At 44.0% G+C, this 27,071-nt stretch overlaps 1 protein-coding gene across 1 annotated transcript; it reads left to right on the top strand.

Annotated features, from left to right (window-relative positions):
- Positions 1-355: 355 nt before the first annotated feature.
- Positions 356-17,542, top strand: Tigit (T cell immunoreceptor with Ig and ITIM domains). The gene is made up of 4 exons (XM_021652373.2): positions 356-540; positions 1,892-2,221; positions 5,543-5,640; positions 17,283-17,542. The coding sequence occupies exons 1-4, from the start codon at positions 477-479 to the stop codon at positions 17,505-17,507; spliced, it is 717 nt and encodes a 238-aa protein (XP_021508048.1). The 5' UTR covers positions 356-476; the 3' UTR covers positions 17,508-17,542.
- The last annotated feature ends 9,529 nt before the right edge of the window (positions 17,543-27,071 follow it).

Genomic DNA, 27,071 nt, shown 5'->3' with positions numbered 1-27,071 from the left:
ATGGATTGTCCCCAGCCACTAGCTTCTAAGTCCAGTGACGTTTCATAAAGTACCCACACCTAAGTTCCTCCTGTGGTTACACATTTGTCAGGGGCCTGACTCATCAGAAGTAGTTCTCCAGAATCTGGTGCATCACTGACATGCCACTGGATGATTTAGATTCAAGTCAGTGTTTCCAAAAGTGCATCAAGATAACTTAAGAACAGCAGATCGACTATGAGTCACCCAAGACCCGCATACCTCTAACCACATGCTTTATTTATTTTTTCAGTGCGTTTCCTTTATGGCCTTTCTTGTGGCTCGCTCTATGCAGCTTGTACCCTTACTGAGTTATATGTTTTGATGCTGCCCTTACCTAGCTCAGTGTTTCTGACACTCTTCACATGGGCGGAGTTTCACCTTGACACCTTTGGTGAGCCAGTTTCAGTCAGAGGAGAGGCCACATTTGCTTTCCCGTAGGTCTTCTGGTTAGCAGCATGAATGGCTGGCTGCTCCTGATCTGGGTCCAGAGGCTGCTACAGGCTGCCTTCCTCGCTGCAGGTAAGGTCTGCACACCTAGAAGAGCAGGGAGGAGAGCTTGGCACAGAGACCAGGGTGCTCAGGTAGAGAAGGCCACCTGAGAACACGCCACCTGCGTGTGTGCCAGGTGGTTCTGAGGCCCTGTGTGACCATGTGGGAAGGGACGGCTGCTAAGAAGGGATGATTGCAGAGGAAGGACTTCTGTGTTGGGGTCTCTGGCTGGCCAGCTGTGCAAGAAGAAAGCTGGGGAATGGACGAAGATGGGAGCCAAGGAGCCTCCTGTTTCCCGGCTTTTCAGAGTCCACCACTAATACCACAGACTAAACCCTGTTGTGTTTCTATTATTTTAGAAACTGTAGGTAAACATTTCAGAGGGAAAGAAACTAAATATTTAGGGACTATACTACAAATTAGTTTAACAGCTGAACGTTGGGGGGGTTGTGGTTGTGGTGGAGGGTGGTGGAAAGCAGTGAAGAAGGTGGTTTCATCTGGGGGAAATCCTGTCCTGTTCTCTCCTGTTCTCTCTTCTATGCTGCCCTCCTGTCCTCTTTTCTTCCATTCCTTCTTTCTTTTCACTGTTTCTCATCTCCCTTTCCCACCTCCCTCCATTTCTCTTTTACTTCACTTTGTTTCTTTGACAGATATAGAGTCTCACTATGTTTTCAAGGCTGGTCTGGAACTCATATATTGTCCCACCTGGCCTAGAACTCACTATGATCCTCCTGCATCAGTCTCCCATGTACTGGGATTAAAATCATATACTGTCACTTCTGGCTGAGAAGTAGAATCTCTTTCTAAGTTTTCTTTCCATGGGCTCTCTCTCTCTTTCTCTTTCTCTCTCTCTATTTTCCTGACATCAAATGCCAATCAAATAGCCCAGATCTATTTCAAATGATAAGACTAGATACATGAGTCAACCGTGGAAACTGTATAGAAGCACACGATATGACAGTAGAGGGCTGATATTCTAAGTGGGAAGATGTAATAAGCCTATGAAGGGGGAAGCACAGTTCTCACAAAACAGTAAGGATGAGTGGGGGGGAGGGTCCAGAAGCAAGCTCTGGAAGCAGGAGTGAGGGGACTGCTGGGCTGGAACAGAGCGCATGGAAAAGGGCAACAAGGTTAGAAATGGGCCACAGCTGGGGGTTTGAACCTTGAAGGACAGGCATAAAGAGGAGAGACTCTTGAAATAAAGGAAACAGGAAGCGATGGTAGTCTCTATTGGGGTGGGGGTGGGGTGCCTGGATAAACAGCGGACTATGGACTTCTGTTCTTAGAGCCAGTTCTGGCCTCTGACCTCCCTGAGGTTCTTCAGGAGGGTTGAAGGGCAGCTGCTGACTAGAGACTCATGTGCGCATCTCTCCTCCCCTAGGAGCCACGGCAGGCACGATAAAGACAAAGGGGACCATTTCTGCAGAGGAAGGCGGCTCTGTCATCTTACAGTGTCACTTCTCCTCCAACACAGCCGAAGTGACCCAAGTCAACTGGGAGCAGCAGGGGAAGCTTCTGGCCATTTACAGTGCTGACCTGGGGTGGCATGTCTCTCCAGACTTCCATGAGCGGGTTTCCCCAGGCCCCAGCCTAGGCCTTACCTTCCAGTCACTGACAATGAATGACACAGGAGAGTACTTCTGCACCTACCACACCTATCCTGATGGGATTTACAAGGGAAGAATATTCCTGAAGGTCCAAGAAAGCTCAGGTACATCCTTTGAAGCAGGGTACTGATGAGCTACTTTCTCTCGCATAGAAAACACTATCCCGAGACAATCTAGGAAACAGAGTATCTCAAGCCTGGAGCATGCTGAACTCACCAGAGGGACTATTGGGGCATAGGAAAGATAGAGCAACTCAAGCTGATGAAATTAGAGCCTTGTAGGGGCAGAGCAGTGTCTGATATGCTCCGGAAACATCCATCTGATTCTTACACACAACCACTGGTTTTGCATAGGAAATACATCTTATCTAAACTTATAAGATCCACCGATGAGGATGAGGTTATACATGAAATTCAATCATTTAAAGATTTAGTGTCAGTGATGCAAATTAGAATTAGCTCTTAAGTTTGGAGCTGATTTAAAACAAGGCACAGTGTGTGTTCAGAGTAAATGTATAATAATCACCAACCTTTGTGTGGTGAAGCTTTAAAGCTTCCGAATGTCCTCATAATGATTTACTTTCCTGCAAACACAAGCCAATTTTACTGAGGAAAAAGATTATTAAAATCATATCTCAGAGATAGTTTAGCAGGATAGAAAAATTCTCAGCTGCTGATGCTAGACAGCCTGGGTCCAAACCTTGCTGTTGGCCTCATTTTTCTTATCTGTCCATTGAGGCTGGTTTAAGATTTTATGAGGCGCTAATGTAGGTTAAACTACTATATATATAAAAAAAAAGCCCTCAGTACAATACTAGGAAAGTGATAAAGCTGATTTTAACACAGATATTCTGGCTCCATGGAACACACACTCAGGACTGCTTACCATCAGTTTAGGTTAAGAACATGTGTGTGTGTGTGTGTGTGTGTGTGTGTGTGTGTGTTCTTGTCTGGCTCCATCACAGAACTGATACAATGAGCAGCCAAGAGCCCAAGTTCTAGAATTAAACAGCCTGGGACAAAATACTGTCATTGTCCTGGATAATTATGATATGTAAAAAAAAATGTATATTTGGCCTGTGAAGTGTGGCAAATAATCTCATGAGTTGTTACAAATAAGATCGTAGGACAGTGTTGTGTGTCCCAGCTATTCAGAGGAGGCTTGCACAGTAAATAGGGCAGGACACCTGGCTCCCATCGGGTCTAACCCCCTGGTGGCCATGTGGACTCTTTATCCCAATGTTATATTTCCTACAGCCTCTCACCAGACTGCAGGTCCAATAGATTGAGGCCTCAGAACCAGAGGCCAGAGAGGAGCCTTGTGAGTTTGCTCACATCTGGGTCAGAACATTTAGGGCCTGATGACCCTGGCACGTAAACACCTCCCTGATTACAGTGACCCAGCAGCCTTGATGTGGCCACAGGGATGAGAAGGCACGGGCTTCTTCCTCACTCTCATAGTCTGCTGCATGCACCCCTCTCCAGCTTCCACCCCAGACCCTGGGTGCTTCCACCATTCCTATAACTTTAAACTCCAGGGAACACCACTGGTTCTGTGAAATTCCCCTCCTGCCTGTCAGGAGTCAGTTGTTTCCTTCAAGGCAAACCCTCCTTTAATTACTTACATCAACTCCATCCCTGCTCCCTCTACTGACACTGATTGCAAACACTGGCCCAAGGTCCTAGTAACTAAGGACCTTGTATCCTAAGAACCATTTTCTAACCAGGGCTGGAGATGTAGCTCAGTGTTAGACTGGGTGTCTGGCATGCACAGAGCCAAACCTTGGATTTGATCGCCAGTACCACACATAGTAATGAATCTCTAATGCAGATTACCGGGCTGTCCTGCCTGCCTGGAGGCTCTTTTAGTTTCCAAGATCTTGAAGTCTTTGTTCTGAAACTGTGGCTATGGACAGAAGAATCAGTGTTTTTACTTTAAACCAAAAATTATTAGTGAAGTTGAAAATTTTAATATTCCAAGCTCCCTCTGCTCTATTTGTGCCTCAGTTTTACCTTTAAATTTGACCGTATTCATTATCTCAGTCCTCCCTAAAATTTCATGATGAGTCTAGTTGCTTCTTGTTTGACCCTTCAGCTTTAAGAGAACCCAGCACGGACCTGGCCTTGTAAGGTGCTTTTGTGCCTTCTTCTGACCATGTCCTCTCCTTTCACAGTGAGCCTTCTAGCCCCTGGGCACCTGCACGGTGTGCATGTCATGGTCTTCTCTCCCCTTTCTTCCTGAGTGAGCCAGGCTATGGCCAACAAGGGACCAGCCAGGCCTACCCTCAGAGCAGGAGGAGCACCCTGGGAACTGGGGTTTCCCAGGCATGCTCCTTGTCTTGAGGGCTCAGTCACTGTAGTCTGCTTTCCTATGATCTAAACCTGGAGCTCAGGGAAGTGGGGCCTTCTCTTGTTTCAAGTCTCCCCAGGACTCTGGGGATCCTGCCCAAGTTCCTGGAGAAGGAAAGGTGGGAGGAAGTGTCCCTGAAATCATTCTTCTTCAATATAGCACAGTTCTTTAGTAAGCATCTATTATGTACCAAGGACTGTGAAAACAGCAGAAGATAAGGTTGTAAGGGCCTCAACCCTTCCAGGACTTTACACCTGGACTATAGGGCTAAGGTGAAAACTTACATGCTTTCCTTTGCGTAAATCAATGCTAATTTTGTTTCCATTTTGAATTACCTGTTTTTACTGATATATATATATATATATATAGTTCTTTTATTGTTTTTTGTGGATTTTTAAACCTGTTTTACTGCTATATAGACATATATATGTCTGTATATATGTATATATATATATGTTTTATTGTATATTTGTTATTTGTTTCCTGTTTTATGTGTGTGGGTGTCTTGACCGCATGCATGTCTGTGCACACCTGTGTTCTAGTGTCTGTGGAGGCCAGGAGACTTTGAATCCCCTGGAGCTGGACATGCAGATGGTTGTGAGCTGTTATGTAGGTGCTGGGAATCAAATTTCGATCCTCTAGAAGAGCAGCTGGTGTTCTTAACCACTGAGCCATCTTTCCATCCCTCCCGAGTTTCCATGTAGATGACATTTTTTGTTTCATTTCATGATTCCTGATGATAAGTGTTGAGTAGGGGAAAGGATAACAAAATCTAGTCTGAGGTGTACATAAAGTACATTGCTTCTTGGGACGCTGGCCACTGATGCCACTGGGGACCAGGTAGATTCTCTGAAGGCCAGAGAGTTAAGATTAAAGACCCCAGGAGACGACAGTTCTAGAGAATCCCTCCTCTGGCCTGAGACTCAAATCGGAGATCTGCCTGCCTCTTTGCTCTCAAGTACTGGGATCAAAGTGCCCACGGACAGGTACTGTTTGGGGTTGTGTGAGACAACGAGGCTTCCCTGGAGAAGGCAGCTTTGCTCCTGACCTCTGCTGCATACCCGTTCTCCCTGTAGTGGATCAGTTCCAGATGGCCTTGCTTGGAGGAACCATGGCTGCAGTGCTGGGACTCATCTGCCTAATGGTTACAGGGCTGACTGTGCTGGCCAGAAAGGTAAGGGACAGGCTAGCCTGTCTCACTCCCCATTTTCCCGTTCTTGCTAGCCTGGTGGCTTCTGTTCCCCCTTCTGCTCAGAGGGCTGCAGATGTCAACTCTGCCCCTGCTTCATGGTTCCTATTCTGCGCTTTAATGCACTTACTTCTTTGTGTTGCTCCGGTCCGTCCTCCAAGCTGGAGTTCCCAGAAGGACAAACCTGCATTTTGTCCAGATTTCTGTCTACCACCGTCCATAGCTCCTGCCTGTCCCTTAGCCACTGGTCTAGAGTTCATCCACTATGGGTTTGGTACATTGTAGAGGTTGTTTACCGACTGTAGTTTAAGAGAGCATTGGCTGAAAGAGTCGGGGACGAGGAATTGGAGAGGGAGTTTAGTCTCTAGCTGGGCACTGACTTCACGGTTTTGAGCTTGTTACTTAATTTTTCAAGGTCTCCATTGCTGAGTATGTAAGATGGAGGTTTCTGTTCAGTCTTGTATCAGAAAGTTGTGATCCATGGCTGCCCCATATCAGGCTTTCTCAGTAATGAAGAACATTGTCAGCATTCTTTGCTGTGTCATAAGCTGGTAATTGCTGAGTGGCATGAGCTAAAAATTCTCAATCCTTTTTGGTCTGGTCACCTGGATCCTTTAAGCCAGCCCGGCTCACTCACTTCAATTCACTATGCACACAGTTTAGGGAACGTAGCCTATGATACATACACTGTTTTCTACTTTTCTGAAGCTTTCTTCCCTTTCTTTCCCATTGTGTTTCCGAATGCTTCATCTTGGCTGGCCCCAGGAGTACTCTCCAGTTAGGTGTTTGGGGCTGGCAGTGATGATGTCTGCAGACTTAAAGCTGCCTAATTCTTCTTAACTTTTAAAGATTTATGTATTTATTCATTTATATGTTATATTCATATTATATCTAAATTTCTAGAGATATATTTTAAAATTAATTATATATTATATGTTATATATAACAATTTTAAATGTTTATAGATATTTATAATTATATATTTCATTAATATATTTTACTTTCTATACATATTCAGTGTATATAGAAGTTAAAATATAATATATAAATATTGAATATATGTATAGGATATATATTGAATATATATAGATATATTGAATATATAGAGAAATTAAAATATAATCACATCATTTCCCCTTCCCTTTCCTCTCTCTAGTTCTCCCATTTTTCTTACCACCTTGATCTCACCTGCTCACCTCTTTTTCTTTAATTGTTATTACATATATTCCTGTGTATATAACCAGAACCCGCTCAAGCTGCATGCTAGCAGTATATAGATGATTTCAGGGCTGACTCCTGGTATATACATTTATAGACCTTTTGTGTTAAGAGTGTTTTGCCTGCATATAGGTGAGTGTACCAGGCGTGATGCCAATGAAAGTAAGAGGAGGGCATCAGATCCCCTGGAACTGGAACTCAGATGTTTGCGAGCCACCATGTGGGTGCTGGGAATTGAGTCTGGGTCATCTGCAAGAACAGCCTTTAAGTGCTGGGCCATCTCCACAGCTCCTTAGCTTCTGTACCTTTTCCTTTAAATGTCCCCTCAGTTTGCTGGGTTTTGAAATAAGGTTCATTTTATTACATAAAAGACCCATTTGTTAGCGCTACATCCTTCTGCTAGTCTTTTAGTGGTTATATCAGGTGTTACAAAATGTACCTGTGCTCATTCAAGTCCCTCCATACTAGTAATAATCAATGCATGTTCTATAACTTCCTGGAATATGCAAAAACCTTAGATCATATCATCTCTTTTTATTGTCTGTCTCCTCCACGTTGCTCCATCACCGCCAGGCCGCCTGGTCCTTTCCATTTTCATACCCACACTTGTCACTGTTTTGTGAGTCCACCTGCCTCTAGATGTGTCCTCCTGTTGCTCTTCTCTCTGACCTCACTGTCCTGCTTCTAGCTGCCATTTCCCTTCTATCCGAGGAATATCCTGCGGTATTCCAGCACGTAGGTCGGCAACGGCAAAGATTTTGTGTTGCACCTAAAACTTGTTTACCCCATGGCTGTAAACATAGTATGTTTATTTTAGTAGGTGTAGAATCTCAGTGTTTTCTTTTAGCACATGGAAGATATTATCTCAGTGTCTAACTACACCAGTTTTTTTGGAAACCGGGTTTTATCCTTACTTCTTTAAAATGCCTTTTCTCCTTCTTATTCTTTTAACATTCTCTGTCTTTAGTTTTCAGCACTTGTACAATGATATAATTAGATGTCATTATCTTTGTATTTATTCTGTATGGGGTTTGGATCAAGTGATTTTTTTTCCCCAGTCTGTGGTTTGACGGGTTTTGTCAGTTTTGAGGTCAATCCTGGCCATTTCTTCTTTATATATTCCTTCTCTATTCTTGCTTTCTTCTCCTTCTGGACCTTTCCTCACAGGGACTTTCGACGCTTGCCTTTTCTTCCATATGTCTCCTAGCCTCTTTTTTATTTTCTGCCCATCCGTCTCACCGTGTTCCATAGTGGGGCCTTTCCTTCAGCTTACCTTCCGGGGTACCGAGTACCTCCTTTGCTGTGTCTGTTCTTTGTTTGAATAGTTCATAGCCTGTCAAAACTCCCAACCTTCGGGAATATTTCTCAGTTATTCTGAAGTCTATGTCTGACAGTCCTATTAATTACAAGCTTCCCAGGTCTTTTTCTATTGTCTGTTTTTACTTGATTATCAGGCATGTGTTCTTCTCCTGCCTGGTGGTTTTCATGGCGCGCCGGGCATTCTCCATGAAAAACTGCAGGCTCCTCTTCCATACAGCCCTTTGCAGCTGGCAGGTGGCTATTTGCAGGTATTAGCAATCCCAAGTCACCTGAATTAATGAAATCAGCGACGACAGGTTGGAAGGCCTTCCTTATTGCTGCGGTAAAGGACCTGACAGAAGCAGCTTAAGGGAGGGAGGGCTTACTCTGACTCATGGTTTGGAGGTATAGCCCACCCTGAAGGGGAAGGCAAGGGTGGGAGTGGGAGGGGGAGGCTGTTGATTACAGTCAGGAAGCAAAGCCAGATGAATGCTCGTGTTCCACTCCCTCTTTCCTAGAGTATGGGGAGGGTGCTGAAGTAGAGTACCGTAGGAAAGGCCAATGATTAGGTATTGATTTATTGGTTTTCCGAGTGAGTTCCTTAAAGTGCAGATTCTAATGCCAAGCATGACATCACTTGCTACCTGAAACAGAATGGCACGTAGAAAAGCCCTTAACAAACTGCTGACTGCTTCATAGGCTTCTGTAAAACCTTGCTTGTTAGCCTGCCTCCCCTTGTTGTTTTAGAGTATAAAACGAGAATACAAACTGGACCTGGGATAGGGACCTTCAAGAACTGCCTGGGTGTCAGCCTACTGGTTACATGTCTTCTCTGTCATGATCAGAGCCCTTATTCCAGGGAAGATTCAGGGAACTGTGCCATCCACATCAGGGCAGGGCCCCCCATCTCACTGAGACCTCTCTGGAATGCCCCATAGATATGCTCAGAAGTCTGTATAAATCCCATCAAATGAGCAATGAATGTTTGCCATCAGTGAGGCCATAGCGCTGGAATTCAGTCTTGCCCCTCCTCACTCCCAGGGTGTTGTCTGAGATTGTCACAGAAAGGAAAAGTCTTTGTTTATAGGTTTGTTATATGTGGTTTTGTTTATATGTTTGTTTTCTCACAGGTTCCCTTCCATGACGGTTTCTGAATTCCAATTTTATTTTCTCTTGGAAACTCTGTGTTGGTTATCTGTCTCTAAACTATAACTGGAGGCAATTGCCTCCAGAGAAACTCTACCCCAATGCTCCTTTGAAAAACAAAGCAAAGCCGGGCATGGTGGTGCATGCCTTTAATCCCAGCATTCAGGGATGCAGAAGCAGGCGGTGAGTTCAAGGCCAGTCTGGTATACAAACCAAGTCCAGATCAGCCAAGGCTACACAGAGAAAACCTGTCTCAAAAAACCCAAAACCAAAACAAAACAGAGGAGAGTCCTGCACTCCCACATCATCCCCTCACTGCCGCTCCAAACCTGAGATCTCCCTATGGAACTCAGGCAAGCCTGGAGTTTTTAATCCTCCTGCCCCGGCTTCCTGAGAGTTGGAATTCTAGGCTTGAGCCACCACACCTGGTCCAAATGGTCTCCTCACTGGGTATGTTCCCCTGGATCTTGCTCCAGTAGAAATTACTCATTTCATCTGGCAGAGCTCTTATTTCTTCAAACATTTTCTATTATTTCATCTATTTTTCTCTCTTCTTTCCTTCTTTCTTTCTTCCTTCCTTTCTTCCTTTCTTTCTTTCTTTCTTTCCCTTCCTTCCTTCCTTCCTTCCTTCCTTCCTTCCTTCCTTCCTTCCTTCCTTCCTTCCTTCTTTCCTTTCTTTCTTTCATATATGTATATGTGGTCTATGTGTATCCTCATGTTCAAAATTGTATAGGCGCTTGTGCATGCAAGTGTGAGTGTATGTGTGTGGGGTGTGTGAATGTGTGTGTGTGTGTGTGTGTGTGTGTGTGTGTGTGTGTGCATGTGCATGCACATGTAGCGGCCAGAAGGTGACATGAGGTGTCTTCCTTGATTGCTCTCCACCTTAAGGTGAGGTCTTTCACTGTTTTAGTTAGTCTAGCTAGGCACCTTGCTCCAAGGATCTGTTGTCGCTGCCTTGGAGAGTTAATGGTTGTGGGAGGGTCATCACAGCCACTCTCCTTTGCAGAGGTGCTAGGGATCTGAGCTTCAACTGCTCAGCCATCTCTCCAGTCTTTGTCTATATGAGATTCATCTGGCCTACATTCCTTTGGTTCTGTTGGGTCAAGCCCCCTGCTGAGTTCTATTCCCAGATCCCTACCCCAAGTCCTTGCCAGGACCTACCTTCTGTCTGGCTGGGTCCTGGCCAGGTCCAGGGAAGGCTAGGCTTGCGGATGAATGAAGGAGGTAGTGTTCATAGGCTCTGGTTGCCTTTTACTCATTTGTTGTGTGTCATGGCCTCTTTTCATCTTATTCAAAGGGAAACCACACTCTGTTTTTCTTTCCTTCCTAACTTAACTTTGACTTTTTAATCCCATGAAGATTGTTCTTCAGGCCTCAGTTGGGATGAACTGTACAAACTGCCATTGTAATGGTCTCCTTGGTTTCCATGGCTCTTCATTATAAACAGCCTTAGTTCTCTGCTCCTGCTGTGACCCATTATACATATTATATACATAGTTTTGTATTGTTATTAATTCTGTTTCTAGAGTCTTCAGACTTACTCTTATTATAAAGGTTGGATTTCACATACATTCTGTCTTCTCACATGATCCACATATGAAGAGAACGCCAGCCTCGGGTGCTTCATCTTGATCTTTAACTGAGAAGAGGTTGGAGTGAAGATAGGGAAGATGTTTTGGCAGCAGAAGCAAAGCTGTGTTTCCCGCAGTGAACTATAGATCTCTGAGGCTTGATATTCAGATCTCCCCTGGTCAGTTCTTGAGGCGCCTCATGGATCTCGAGGCACTTCATGGATCTTGCTAACTTGATCCCAAAGGAACTAAACAGGTTCCAAATTTTAGAAAAGTTCCAATTGCTCTGGAAAGTTATACAAGTCCTTATATTACTCTGCCCGATTCATCTGCAAAATTCTTTATTGCATTATGAGTCATCCTTTCTCTACCTGGTTCTGAAATGAAAACCACAGCTGCTGACCTACCTGATTCATAGAGATGTGGGCTCTGAGCCTCTGTTATTAAGCAGAACTAGCTAAACATGGAGCCGAGGACCCAACAATGGCCAAGATACAGCTACTGCTATGGATGAAGCTGATTATCCATAGTATTTTCTTGTATGTCATGTGTCCATGTTGTGATCCTCACCTGAACGGTGACAGTACTTCTCAATGAGGACACACATGATTTTGAAATGAACCTTCCTAGAGAAAACGAGGACAGAAGAAATGGTTCACTTTAGGAAATAGGTGACAAGAATAACAACTTACCTTTGAGCTGGAACAGTGAGGGTGATCAGTGAACAGATGTCTTCCGCCATCACCAGCATCCTTTAGTTCTGGAGTAATGGGGTCAGTGGCCCTGAAGACACAGCAGAACATATTTGTTTATTAAGAATGTGAGGCTGGTTAATTTTCATGTCAGATACCCAGAGTCACTTTGGGTATAATGGAGACTGAGAAAGATGAAAAGGCCAGCAGCATTCAACTCCCTTGTACAACCCCCAAGGCCTCGTGGACATGGTGCTACCCACCAGCCCTCTCTTTAACACTCTCATTGTTGGCTGTCTAGTCTAGATCCTTTCTGCTGTTACCTTGTACTCTGCACAGAGTCCCCACAGCTTGTTTTCTTCTTGTTCAAGGTGTGATCAGGGAACACAGAGTTCTCTGAAACTGGGTTGCTCACAGATACGTTAGTATGGACCTAGAGAGAACATAGGAAGCCATGAAGGGGAAGGTAGCCGTGAGTGTATTTAGGGGGAAAGAAGGAAGTGTGACTGTTGAAAATTGAAAGGGGAGGATCACACAGAAGGACCACATTGAGAAGTACTGTTACCTTCAGGTGAGGATCACAACCAGTTCAAGGCCTACCCTTGAACCGACTGCAGGGGAACCGGTACCTTCTTTTCACTCTCTGTTCCTTCATCCCTTTGTCACCCTGCACGGAGGACAAGTGAGCCCACTGGTACAGTGCATGCAGTGCGGTCTTCTTGGGGCACAGAAGATGACAGAGAAGGTTGAGACTGGAGCCAAAGCACAAATAGGCTGTATCTATTTAGTTCTGTTCATAGACCTGGAAACTGGACAAAATATCTAGACTCTTCATAGGTATGGTTGGCTTTAGAGTTCATTCAAGTATTCTTAGTTGTATTGAATGTGTGTATACAAGTTCACACACACACATCCGCACAATTCTATTGTAGGATATATATATATATATCCTAGGATCATTGTGCTGTATGAACCATCTTAAGATTCCCCACAGGCCAGGTCTTCTTAGTTTCCATTGTTGTAGCTGTATCTACTTTGTTTCTTAAACACCCATCTTCTCTATACTATTTTGAGGTTCCTTTATCCTGTTTCCTGCTAGGGATCCCATTCTGTAGGAGCATCTCCAACTTCAGCATCCGTCTGCGGAGGAGAGACACCATGGAAGTCAGTAATGCCGGCGCTACCCTTGCATTCCCTTGCCTCTGGCCTCCCTCGCCATCTTTCCTCTGAGAGCCTGGGTCACTCACACCAGCCCCTATTCTGAGAGTGCTCTAGATGATTGGCTCCTAAGAATGATGCTAAAAGGCAGCCTATAAGGACAGGGCTGGTGATGGCCGTGTCTGTGGCAATCCTTGCACTACATAATTTCAGAAACCTGATTATATTAGTGCCTGTAGGACAGATGCCGAGAAGACCTTTTGTGTTGAGGTGGGAGGAAAAAAAGTTCAGCATGCATGTCATCTCTTCAGGAGACATTTTTACAGTTTATGCAGGTGATATATATGTGATATATATTATATGAATATGTATATACGTGTATATATGTACACATTATACAAATAAATGTTCTTTGCCTGGAAAAAAAGTTATGTGTATCTGATACAGGACAATGGTTCTGTCAATCCCACTGTCCACTGTTCATTCCCCTCACATGCTACTAGAAAGCAATGTTTGTCCCAGGAGGACTCAGTTGCAATTTCTGTAGTTTCACTTGGTTCTCTAGTACAGTGTTAGTACATTAATCTCAGACCTATTTTTTCACACTGGTTACAATTATAGAGTCTCCATGTAGGGTAGAATGGAAATGGAACAGCTTAGGGACCCGTCTGAGGAATATTTGCATTTCCCAGAGGATTTTTTGAGCTCAAAATAGTCTTAAAATTAAAAAGAAAGAGTGGCCATCCTTACCAAGAATGAGAATAGGAACACACACACACACAAAAAGTCATAATTAGGCCTTTGAGAAATAATTGAGTATTCATATTAAAATGGATTGTATTGTATCAAGGGATGTCAGAGTCCTTTGAAACACAGCACCAGCATGAGCTCTGACAGCCATTCCCATCATACGCATGTTGAAGTTTAGCTGCTTCGACTGAGAAGAAATGGGAGGAGGGAGACCAATGACTGTGTACATCATTCTGAGACTATAGTGTCTCACAATGCCCAGCTCCTCAAGGCCTGGAGCCATGCATCTTCCGATTTTTGGTATCTGTTCACTGTATACACCTATACGGTTCTTCTAACCTCCCTTCTCCACCTCCTTGCTTCCACTGTGCACAGTTGGGCTTGACACCGGTTGGGCAGCGTTTTCTCTCTTGGATGCAAAAGGAGTATGTCTTGGTTGCTCTACTTTCCAAGTCCCTGGCTCTTCGTGATTTTGTTGATCAGATACATAAAGTGGGTGAATGGCATGCATTAGAGCAGCCATCACTAAGACCAGAAGAATGTCAAATGTTTGCAATATTATTAAACACTTCTTCGTCACTCTATAGCTTGTGTCTGATGTTCTCCAGCTCCCCTGTATTACCACCACCCTCAAGCATGACACTCTAACGTGGATTCTATGGCTGGTATCACTGAACAGATTTCACTGTTCTGTCTTGTCTCGATGAATGCTTTAGTTTCCTGGTTGTGAGATTATACTTTGACTTGAGAAAGCAGATTCTTTTATATGGGGCTGTCTCATAGAAACATGGGGTGTGTGTCCAGCTGGGCATGCATGCCCGTTTCAGGCCTAAGACATGCATAGATTGAACATCTGGTATGGGTTCTGAGATTACAAAGAGGAATATAGCACTGCCCTTACGCAATATGGACATAAGAGTGTTGAAAGCAGAAAGGTAAGCCAGTTGGCCCTCACAGACAGGCACAACAGAGAGGCAGTGTGGTCAAAGGAAAGTGTAGGCAGATGTAATAGAAGTTTTGGTTTCTGTAAAAACTCAATTATGTTACGTAAATATGTTTTTGTTTTAATCCCAAATGTGAGATTTTTAGTTTGGGCTTTAATTTGTCCACAGCTGAAAACTGTCCTGTGTGTGGTGTGGTCTTTGACAGCTGGTAACGGCCTGCTTTGTGGGGATGGGGGGAGCATGATCCAGGGCTCTGAGGATAGAAATGTGAGAGCTGTAAAGGTGGCATGTGGTGAGTGGCAGTTTGAAGAGACCCGAGACAGACAGTGAGACAGTGGCACGGCAGCTTGGAGGAGAGAGATGCAGGAGACTGCTGGCTGCTTTTCTGTTGATGGAGAATTGGTGTAGTCCTAAAAGAACCCATAGACCCTAAACAGCTGGGAGAAGTAAAGGGGTCTGCACCCCCTCTCTACATTAACCTTCTTCTCCCTCCTGCCTAGAGTTGGGGCATTGGAAAGAACCCCAAAGAAAACAGAGTTTAAAAACGAGCACTACAAGTGGAGTCAGACAAATCTGAGCAACCAGTTGTCAAAGGACTTCTGCTTGTGCCCACAAGCTCATTTCAGACTAGACATCAGCAGAGATGCTGGTGAGCGGAAATGGATAACTGGGTCTGACCTCAAAGTTGTGTTGCAATAAATGGCGGCTCTCTGGCATGTGTGCCTCAGAAGCTGGGCATCTTGGTTGTGAAGCACAGCGGGAAATGAAGCCAGCGAGATGGGCATAGGTGGGACACAAAGAGTGTTTGGGGAATCAGAGACCCTTTGGGGAATTTACTGAATCACTGATTTCTTGCCCCACAAAACACACCTTTATATCAAGCTTTAATTATAATTAGAGATTGTTTGTACATCCTCTGAGGTCAGCTCTTTCAGGGTGTTCGTCAAAGCTCACTCCAGGTTAAGCATCCTCTGGCGCACAGTGCAGGCCATTAAACAGTTTTAAACAGAGGTATGGACAGAATTCCTTTTTATTTTTAAAAAGTCACTATGTGGAGGTCTTTGGAAAGTTACCCTAGCAGTAAGAGGAAATGTGATCCAGACCATTATGAAGAAGGCCTTGTTCTTCCCAGCAGGTGAGAGGGATGAAATGAATAGGGGATGGAGGAAAACTGGATGGAGTGTATATTAATCACGGTTCTCTGGAGGAATAGAACTTATAGGATATATGTATGGATAAAGGTTGTGTGTAATTATGTATGTATGTATGTATGTATGTATGTATGTGTTAGAGTGGCTTATAGGGTGTAGCTCAGCTAGTTCAGCAATGGTGGTATTCTAGCGCAAAGTATCAGAATTGTGGTTGTTTAGTTCACAAGGCTGGCTGGCCCAGCTGTTCTTCGGTGTACAGAATCCTGGAGAACTGGGTCTAACGCGTGTGACGGAATAGACTTTGCAGCAAGAGGAAGAACAAGCAGACAAAAAGAGAAAGCTTCCTTCTTCACGTCCTTTATAGAGGCTGTAGCCAGAAGGTGAGGCTCAGATTAAAGATGTATTGTTCCCACCTCTAAATGTCTGGATTGAAGGTGGGTCTTTCCACTTCAAATGATTTAATTTACAAAGAAAAACAAAACTCCTCACACATCCTGTCAGCCACTTGGGCTTCAGCTCATTCTCAGTGTAGTCAGGCTGACAACCGAGAATGGTCATCATAGGCGTTAGGAGAGATTGGAACATCCGTGTTTCGGAAGGGCCTGTGCTCTTAGCCAAAAGTGGGCAGGGGAAGATTGTGGGGTGGGGCCCAACGGTTTTCATGGAGACAAGGTGAGTTCAGGCTTGCTGTGATTCTCTCCTAGGCCATGCTGAGTGGGTGAGTGGGTAAGCCTGGCACTCAGTGCAGAGCCTGGGCTACTTGCCGAGTCTTTAGGGGATAGGTCTTGTGTGGAGTCTTATGAGGGATGAAGTGATTCAGAGCGTTGAGAGTCAGAAAGCAGAGGGCAGAATCCTGAGTAACCCCCTGGCTTGGAGAACCAATGTACAAATAGGAAAGGGCCAGGCTGTCTAAAGGTGGAGCCTGAGAGGAGGAGAGGAGTGAGGAGGAGAAAGTGGTGGCATAGAGACCAAAGAGAAGGAAGACACGAACAGTGTCCTCCCACAGAAGGGAGGAGAAGAAAAAAGAGACGGAAGCAAGGCAGGGCTTTCCTGGTTAAGAGGACAGGAAATAAGGGCTTTGGGGTGGCAAGTTAGTTTCGTTGGAGCTGTTACTATTGAAAATGAGTTATGTGGAGAGGAGGAAGTAGACACAAAGTCCCATCCCTATCAAGAAGCTTCATTTTTTGATACCAGTTTCTCCAAAAAAGTGACACTGGGTTTGTATCAACTACACTTCAAGGAAGGTCCTATGTCCAGGAACAGGTGACCAACATAAATGAATTCTATGTTGCTTTTTTGTTTGTTTGTTTGTTTGTTTGCATGCTTTGAGTTTGATATTTTTTGTCTTAATGATTTTTGGTTTCGTTTGTTTTGAGAGAGAGAAGAAACATGAGGTTGAGTGAGTAGAGAGGTGGGGAAATCTGTAAGGAATTGGGAGAGGGGAAAAAATATCAAATATATTGTATAAGAATTTTTAAAAAATAAAGAAAAAAGCTACAATAAAGTAGGAAAATTAAGGACTAAGGTTTGGATACTGGCAAGAATGCAAGTTTGCTTCTCTCTCTCTCTCTTTGTGTGTGTCTGTGTGTATATGCATGTGTGTTCATGTTAGAAAGGCAGAGAGGTGGTTATAACTATGTGCCATTTGTAAAGCAGCTTTTGAATAACATCCCCATGTATTTATTTTTTTAATCCTAGAAGTCTCTTAGAATTCATTCTACGGAAAGTGGCCTTGGGAGAATGGCAGCTGAGCCACAGGAATGGAACCTCAGGATTCTCTCATCCCCCAGAGGCCCTGTCCAGACAGAAGCTTCCCCTGCTGGAGACCAGGCAGAAGATGACTATGCAGAACCCCAGGACTACTTTAATGTCCTGAGCTACAGAAGCCTAGAGAGCTTCAGTGTTGTAGCAAAGACCAGCTAACAACCATACTCTATGCCAGCCCTTCCTCCCTCCCTCCCTCCCTCCCTCCCTCCCTCCCTCCCTCCCTCCTCCCCCCCCTGTGTGTGTGTGTGCATGTGTGTCTGAATATATGTGTTCAGTTAGGGAATGAGAGGCAACTTCTTTTCAAGCCTCATTCCTACTATCCTTCTCTTCCATCTTTACAGACCCAATGTAAATAGTCTGTAACTTGATTATAAATGGAATTCTCAAGATTGAGTATTTGGCCTGCATATATGTGTGCCGTGTATGTGGAGGGCATTTGCAGAGGACAGGAGAGGGAATAAGATCTTCTAGAATTGGAGACACAGACAGTTGTAAGCCACAGTGTGGGTGCTGTGAATCAGACCCTGGTCCTCTGCAAGAACAGCAAGTGCTCTTACCAGCTCTCTTCAGCCTGGTTTAAAAAAAAAAAAAGATCTTGAAAAGACAAAAATAAAAAAATAAAAACAACTTCAGAAACAAAACAAAACAAAACAACAACAACAAAAAAACAACTCCAGAATTCCCATCGACCTGGCTTTGAACTTGGTGATCTGAGCAGGTCCTCTTGTGGTTTTGAGAAACATCATTCTTCCCCATAGCAACTCTAGGTAGAGTCCTTGGCTCCTGATGCTGAGGAGGACGATAAGAATGGCCACTGGTCTTATTTCTCATTGTTATTCATTTATATATTTATTTTCACCAACTTTCACTCATCCAGGACATTTATTTATGAATGAGGCAAAGTACTTGGCTCTGTGGAAGATTCAGGGGGATAGTCTCGAGTAATAAGATGTCCTAGGAGATATGGACTCATGATCAGGCCTCTGAGGAAAATATGCCCATCATGGTGTGGCGAAGTCTTCTCAGAGAACACAGGGATTAATGAGGCTGCTCTGGTGGAGGGAGGCATTTTCCTAGGAACTTGAAAGAACTCGTGGTAGGTTGAAGTCCCTATGAGAAAGGCACTGACACCAAAGGGCCAATGCATATCAGGCTTTCTTCTCTAGCTAGGCATTTACTTCCAGTCTGTTGAGCTCAGAGTCTATTGGGATGGCTGGTTCAGAGCATGCCAGGCTCCTCACACCTCATGGTCTGGGGACGCTGTCAGGAAACCCCTGTCCACCTGGGGAACTGAGTTCTGGCACATGCGCCAAGGTAGACTTATCTCTTCTGGATCAATCTGGCACCGGGCCTTTGAAAATGGAAACTTTTTTTGCCACCAAAAGGAAAGTCTAATTTTTTTTTTTAAATAAGGACTTTGTGTTTTTCCTGAAAAGAAAACAACAGGGTAAGCACAAGCTTGTGTGGTAGAGAATTTAAAAACTAAGACCCTTCATCCTTATTCCCAGAGCCCTTCATCCTAGAATTGGGCTCTGTGCCTTTTAGGCTGAATCTAAAAAGACTTCGCTCTTTGCCCATCTCTCTTTTGGAGAAATGAGAAAAAGAGGTTGAATTTGCCTGTGAGTGGTTTTATTTCACAGGCAAGGATTGGAGAGAGAATGAAGTGAGCCTGTCTCTTACCAAAGGCTTAGGGTAAGCATTAGCAGGAAGACATTTCAACTCTTGTACCTGCTGGGAATCCCCCCTCCCCTCACTTTCTTATCAGATGGGTCATAGGGGGTTAAGACTGGTTCAGAGCCCCAGCCCTTGGGTAGAAAAGAGGATATAAGTTTGCTGTTAGCTGTGGCAGTCCACAGGCCTTTTCTTACAGAACTAATGCAAATTGGTTGAAAGTAGAGCACAGCATACAAATTGGAAACAAACTAAAATGTAATGATAAAAAGGAGGGGTGATTTGACTTGGAGGAGGCTGATATTGAACTGAGGCCTGACTGGTATTTAGGTGTCACTTAACATAATTATGGTAACTGGGAAACATTTACAAATACCGTTGGGATGGAGAGAAAATACAAAGGAGCCTATAGATGTTGGAAATGGGTCAGGTTGCTAAAACGAGATTCAATTTGACAGAAAACAAATTTCAAAGTGGAAAGTGAACTAGATTCTCTTCTGAGATTCACAGAAGACAAGTGCCTAAGGTCCAGACTCCTGAAGACACATCCTGGCCAGGACAATAGCTGCTTCTTTCATGTGGCTGTCCCAGCACAGGTGCCGTGAGGGTCAGCCCAGATGGGACCTGCTGGCAAAGGTCTAAAGCACACATGGGATTTTGAAGACAATGTGAGTTGTAAAATGTAAACCATCTCACCCAGTTTAAAAACATTCACTACATATCAAAATGATGCTTTGGAGATTTTAGGTTAAATAAAATACATTATTACAAACGAAATTCCCTGCTTCCTTTTACTTTTTAAAGATGGCTTCTGGAAATCTAATTTTGCTTACAGAACTTCATTTTACTTCTATATGCGGGGGCCAAGCTGGAACCTGAGGATTGTCCTTCCTTCTATCTGTTGGTCTTCTATCTCTTTAGCCTTCTTTTAAATTAATCTTTGAGGAAGTCTCTCCTTATCACATTTGGTGAAAAGTACACAGGGAAAGATCACAGAAAAATTGAAGTACGGGCTCCTAAGTGCTGACAGGAAGGGATTCCAAGCCCTTCTGGGTGTCCTCCTGAGTTTTCTGAGAATGTGTTTACTGGTCCCCTGTCCACATTCTGATCATGGACTACAATCAGATCCATAACTCAAGAGGTTACACTGAGAAATGTGTCTTCAAGCATTGAGTTTTCATGAGGGGACAGCACCTTACCTTGCAACTTCATTTCAGAAAATGCCCCTTCTCAGCCTCTTAGCCTTGGGGAGGCTGTGTGTTCTCTGAACAAATGGCCTCATTGTGGACGGCAAGGGGGTTTCATATAGGGAGGAAGGAATCAGCAGCTTGACTGTGTCTGCCAGCTGGGGGAGGGGAGTCAGTTTTTTTTCCATCTGTGGACTCTTCCCAGTCCTTCTTCATATCTCACCTGTCACTCCAAAGCAAAACTGTCAAAAGGCCCAGGGGAACCTTAATTGTAACATGAACTTGAGCTTTTGGGGAGTCAGACTATGCCCAGTGATTAGGGACTTTATTTGGGGAGGTGGTATGGAGGATGTGGCTGTCTAGTAGAACTTCCTGTGAGAATGTTCTGCCTTGTGTCCAATATGACGGGTGTTATGAACAGAGATCTGGAAATCTGGCAAATGTGACAAAGGAAATCCAGGGAGCTTGAGTGGACTGGAGCTCCTAATCCAGGTTGCTGCCGTGTTTCTAGGCAATGGATGATTCTATGGATCTTTTGGCAGACTCACTATCAGGAAGAAACATGGGTAGTTTCCTTCTGTTTTGTCTTTCCTCTACTGGAGACAAACCATGAGGTCAAAAGCAGGCTGTGCTTGTACTTATTTCTAGTTATTTCCATGGTGATCTGAAGTCACTAAGTGAGCCTGTTCACAGCCAAAGAGCCAAGGTCATCAGGTTTCCACTCAGAGAGGTTTCTGTGGGATTCAGCTTTCATCACAGGATGAGGCTATTTGGAATGACAGTGATTTAGTTTCATGTAAACTGCAAAGGCTCTTTTCTGGGACTGAAACTTCAGCAGGTTTCACAGCAACTGGAAGAGATGTAACTCCAGTGTGGTGTGGAGTAAGGCTGGTCTAAGTGGTCCAACTATCAATGACTATGATGACCCGTCATGATGGAACACTACTCAGTCTCTTGGTGCCTCACTATCAAAATGTCAATTGTCAAACAATAATAGCAATATATTTCAAAGACTGTTGGGGGTTTGGTCTGATGCTTGTATATTGCTGCTAGTTACTGGCCCTCAAGATCTGGTTACTGCCCGAACACATCTATCCTTGTGTAAACCTACCTAAGACATTATACCTGATTGCTTGATTAAATAGCCTATACCTGGGCAGGGGAGAATGGGGTAGGCATGGCTAAGGTTCCCAGGCTTCGGGTTCAAGATAATCATGGAAGACAGATGGACAAGAAGAGAGGAGGGAGGAGGACACCATGATGGATTAGCATGGAGAAGGAACCATGTGGGCCAGAAGGAAGGACTCGGAGGATGGCATGGATGGAGAAAAACACCAAGATAAAAATATAAGCAAGTATTGATAAGATTATGGATGGAAGGTAGCCCAGATAAGGCTAGTTAAGGAAAATGGCAATGGATGGGGACTGGGAGGTGGATGGTGAGGTTATTGAGATAGTGTAGGTAGAAATATCTGCCCAGCCCAAGGTAAACAGACAATTATAAAATCTAACAGGTATCTGTGTCTTAGTATTTGTGATAGCGGGTTAAATAATACCACGGCAATAATTATAGGGCTAATAATAAATAATATATAGCCCAACACCAATTTTCCTTTACAACAACAAAAGACCTTGAAAGAATGAGGTCAGAGTAGTTGGTGCCAAGTTAGTAATAAAGTGCTGAGTTAAGATTAATATTGGGTTATGCTGATGAGCACATGCGCCTGGTATTCCTTGGGTGTCATAGGGGTTCCTAATGGCAGAACAAAACTTTCTGGGAAGAAACCAAGGAATCTAGAATTATGAAAGTCCTCAAAAATTGGTGTTTGAGGAATAATGAATTACTGCTATATTTGGGTTCCATAGGTTGCCTGTCGGCTTTTTACAAATTTGTGCTTTCAGTGAAATAATCCTTTCAAAAGTCAAACATCTTGTGGATGCTGACGATCCTATTATAGGGCCCTGTCACTGTTTTTTTGTTTCCATGTTAGTGTTTATAATTACATTGATTCCAAGGGACAAAAGCCTCCTTCATAAATAATTCATTTGCTCCAGGTGAGTGGGATAATGGAAGATTCTGCACAGTGGACAGAACAGTACATGGAGAGGTTGTCTTTTCTTTGCACACTCTGGGAGGCTGGGTCCTGGGCATGAAGAGCAGCAGCGAACTCCAGGACATGGCTTTGCTAAAGCAATGTCCAACACATCGACATTGTCATTGCAAAAATAATACATTTCATAGTTGTACACATTTAATGTGTAGCTTTGGCTTTGAATCTAAGGCAAACAAACTTTTTGGAAGCTATGTCTGAGCATATTTAAAAAAAATTCTTATAATGAAAATAAGTATGAATTATGTGTGAATTGATCTATAATAACAGTAAAAATTTTCAGACTTTCTCTTATGAAGGGGATCTGTGAAAAAAAAATTTTTTTCCTTTAAAGGAATAAAGCCATTATTCAAGGTTGAGAAATGCTGGTGTGCCTGAGCATCAAAGACCTAAGCTTGAGTGTTTGTTTAATTGCTTTTGTTGGAGGGCCTCTGTCACTATAAATTAGAGGAATAATAGCTCCCTCACCGTTCGTGGTGGAAATGCGAGGATGGATGACTAGTATGTGCTGTGCGACAGTCTATGTGTTGTTCGGTGTGAGAGCCCGTGAACATGCCACGCCGCTGTGCGGCCACACCTAGAGGAGAAGCTTTGCAGGTCTGGGGATGGTACAGAGTCCCAAAGCAGTGGGAGAAGCTGGCTGGCATCATGACGCCGACAACGCTCCCAGAAATCAGACAGGCACAAACCACGCTTCATCTTTTTAAAATTTATTTTTAGGAAGATTTTTTTTTATGTGTGTGTGTGTGCCTGCATGAGTTTATGTGCGTCATATGTGTGCAGGAGCCTGTGGAGGAGGCCATAGTGAACCCGGGTTACACACGGTTGTAAGCCGCCCTGTGGGTGCTGGGGACTGAAACTGAGCCCTCCGCAAGAGCCGTAAGCACTGTCAATTACTAAGCCAGCTCGGCAGCTCTTCCTTTTTGAGCTTTCTAGAATCTCAGGGCTAACTTAGGTTAGTTATGGACTTTCAAGACACCAGTGTTTAATATCGTTGCGACGTCTTTGGAGTTTTCCAATGACTTTCTAGAGCACGGGTCTCTTTGACCAGTCCAGGCTTGTGTCTGGGGGCATTTTGCGAGTGAAAATGTCTCCCTGTAAGTGGAAATGGCTACCCACAATGCCCCTTCAGCTGCCTGATGTCCTCATGGGTTCGAAAGACCAGACTCGGACCCTTGCTTGACGAAACTCTCCCACCATCACTTGTTAGCTCATTGGCTCCCACAGCACTGAAAAGGCAGCTTGAAGTGTATGGTGCTGCTTTTCGTTTCTACAGAACACCTGCTTCTACTTGTTAGATTTGAAGGCTTCCCAGGGCCGAAATAATTTCTTCTGTTTCATCTACACTCTACACAGTATTGAATGAAATACAGACACTAAAGCCTCAAGGAGTTAAACTTGGGTAACCTCACCAGGACAAGTAAGGGCGAAATTTTCCTTATCACATTAAGCAATTTTTGTGAGAGTGCTGGTTAGGAGAGGATGTTCAGGTGGCGTTCCCTATAAAAGAGATCTGTGGGGCCCATAGAAGTCCCTTCGCAGTGTCTAAAGGGCCAGATGCCCAGGGTATTAACACTTGGTTCTGAGATAGATTCACAGGGCAACAGATGAGAGGTTACAGCGTCACATGAGATCAGTTATTTCCACAGGAAATAGAACTAGGTGCTAGGTGCAAACTTTCACCCGGGGAGGACACAGTGAGAGATGGTTTGATAAGCAGTGAACAGGCCATGCCATTGCTTTTGAGGCTCAGGCAGGAACGGAAATAGTGTCCAAATTTGCATTACAGATCCCCAAAGTGATTTTCCCATCGGTAGTCCTGGTGTCCCATCCCTACTTCTGGTGTCAAGAGGGACTGATATATCTCTCGGGCCTCTTCAGTATAGTTCTCAATTTGGACAATCTCAGACTCAACAGACCTCCATGTGCGAAGGAACACGGAGAGCTGCCTGAGAAAGACACACCACAAAGACACGAGAAGAGACCAGGACAAGAGCTTTATGCTTTTTTTTTTTTTTTAATTATTCCTTCATATTCAAACTTCACAAACAGCGTGAACTTGTACAATACCTCAGAAAGTGAAACTTACAAAAAAAGTGCTGGTAACATTTAAGAAAAAAAAAACAACAAAAACCCCAAAAAACAAACATCATTCTTAGCAACATCAATTACTCTTCCACACAAAACAGAAACCTTGTAAAATTTATTTTCGTATTTTTAAGGCGTAATACTTCTGTATAAAGTATATGCAAGAGATAAAACTTCACAGTATTCCAAAATGTCACAATAATAATAATATAATAGTATAATGAAGCGCTACAGTTAATTTTTCTTTTTTTGAATTTTTTTTTCTGTTTAAATAACAAATACAAGTCACAGGTAAATATACGTGAGAAAAATACGAGGCTAATATTAAATGGCAGGTAAGGATACTGTCACTGTAAGAAAAACTGGCAGGATGTGTGTATTTAGTCTATATTTTAAAGCACTTGATAGAAAAGGCGTACGCAAGGTTCTTCAAAACAATTTTTCTGTTTGTTTGTTTAATAACTGACAACAAGAGTATAATGAGAGAAAAAAAAAAGGAACAAACTCCCTCTCAAAACTATTGACCTGCTCATCTCAGACCATGCCCCTGTGGGAGGGTGTGTGTGTGTCGATGTGTGCATGGGTTCTACAGTGCAGACTGAGGCGGCAGGGTTCCACACCCACGCGAGGACAGGCACTCCCCCGCATCCTCTCAGGGAATCGCTCTTTTGATCTAACGCTCTCTCTTCCCTCGCCTCTACTCCTTCTAAACTTCTGCCCAGCGTTTAGTCCTCCGGCCTGAAGAGTTGCCTCCCATTTCAGAATTCTCTGGGAAGCGGAAACCTGCCTTCAGTTTGTGACACTCACAGAGACATCGGAAAGATCGCTTGGACAGATGAGTTATGTGTAAGGTCTGAATATACAGTGTGTGTGCGCGCCGTGTGTGCACGTGTGTGTATACACAGTAGCAATTGCAAAAAAGGGACCATATTCTTCCCCACCCTACTATCCAAGGTGATAAGGAACATTTCCTTTCCGTGCAGGGGCAGGGTCCCTTCGAGACTTACCACAACACTGCGGTGGGAAGATCGGAAAATGAGCTCGCCTTCCAGCAGTCACCACAGTAAACGGCACGGAGACACAAGTGCCCAGACGCGTCGTCTGTGCGCCCGTGTGTGTTAACAGCTGGCTATCCAGCCAACGGTAACAGAAGACAGCAGATAGCAAAACATGTCAATAAGGTGCTCAAAGAAAAAAGTGGCACCCACTCATCAAAGGGATGGCCACGTTAAGGTGCTTCAAAAAGAGTTTTAAAGTTTTTATTTCAGACGTTGAGAGAGTTCTGGTTTGCACATGGTAGTTCTGAGGCAGGCCAAGGGTTTTGAGATTTCTGACATCTTCCTACTGAAAAGGGCTTGCACTGTGGTTGTTTTGTTCACTTGAGTCTGAAACGTTTTTAAGAGCCAAAAAGTAAAGTCAAATCATCACGAGTAAAAGAAATAACTGATGAAATGGTATAGAACATTACTGCATTCCCATTTGGATCAAGATGGTTTCGCCCAGTTTTCCTCCATTGCTAGCACTGTTCCTTTTTTCTTTATTACAATCCATTCTTTATGAACATACAGAAATGACCGAAGTCACTGCAAGTGGCTGTTTTTATTTTTTGTGATCTGTTGCAAGAGTCCAACCTTGTTTCCTCTGCTGCTGTCTGTGTAATGAGCCTGTGGATTTGTAGTGAACATTTGATCTGCTATGTGCACGTGTGTGTGTGTGCACGCATACACACCTATAAATGTATAATTTACACACCATCTATATGTGGACGTATATAGCAAGTGTGTATACATTTACACATACTATAGGGTATGCTGTTTCAACTGGAGATAAGCTGAACTGGGTTCAGACACCAGCACGTGTCTACCCTCCCCCTGCTCCCTCTGTGTGTTTTAAACAGTCTGGAGCTCTTATTTATTTTTAAAGTGCATTTTCAATGCAGAGTAACTGTAATCCACTGATTCCTTGAATGACATTTTTGATGAGAAAAATCTGACGGCTTTCAGCCCCAGGCAAGAGAAACCAGGGTTAGGTTGTGCCAAGGGCTGACGTGGCAGTGCCAGGCTTCTGCCTGAGTGATTACTGGGCATTCTGGACTCTGGCACCTCAGCAGCAGCAGCAGCACCTTTATGAGAAGGCAAAGATAGGAAATGAAGAAGGAAGTGAAGTTCAGAGGAGGAAGAGTGTATTTGGTGTCTGAGTGTGTGTGTGTGTGTGTGTGTGTGTGTGTGTGCATATGCACACATGCTCGTGTGTAAGCACTACTAATCTTGATTGTGATGGGCTTGTGCAGTCCCTGTGTGGTTTCAGCTAAGAGACGCTGTCTAGTTCCTTCCCCCACCAACTGACTCTAATGTCCCATGGCCCCCACACGCTCAAGCGTCACCTAGAGGTCCTCACTCCAGAGGCTGACATCAGCGTTTGTTCCTGTGGGTGTGAGTGCCAGCATCGAGTAGGAATAAGGCACCAGGGAAATCAAATTTTGTGGAAAAAAAAAGCAAAACCCCACTTCAGAGAGCCTCCTCCCTTGTCCTGTTAAAATATTGCATGTGATACCATTTCACTTGTGTACTTGAGAGTGTGTCTTACACATTTTCTGAAAGAAACTCAAACTCGAGGCCCTTCAGCACCAAAGGTCTTTAGGAATGCACCCTTTGTCTATACCT

This window comes from Meriones unguiculatus, chromosome 17 (genome assembly GCF_030254825.1).
Source record: "Meriones unguiculatus strain TT.TT164.6M chromosome 17, Bangor_MerUng_6.1, whole genome shotgun sequence".
NCBI classification, from domain to species: domain Eukaryota; kingdom Metazoa; phylum Chordata; class Mammalia; order Rodentia; family Muridae; genus Meriones; species Meriones unguiculatus.
This window is presented reverse-complemented; position numbering and strand designations above follow the sequence as displayed.

What these genes read in the sequence shown, in the direction of transcription:
- Tigit (XM_021652373.2), top strand. Translation starts at nt 477, where the DNA reads ATGAATGGCTGGCTGCTCCTGATCTGGGTCCAGAGGCTGCTACAGGCT. An exon ending in GGCTGCCTTCCTCGCTGCAG is followed by an intron (nt 541 to 1,891) that starts GTAAGGTCTGCA and finishes CTCCTCCCCTAG; the next exon opens with GAGCCACGGCAGGCACGATA. An exon ending in TGACTGTGCTGGCCAGAAAG is followed by an intron (nt 5,641 to 17,282) that starts GTAAGGGACAGG and finishes TTTTAATCCTAG; the next exon opens with AAGTCTCTTAGAATTCATTC.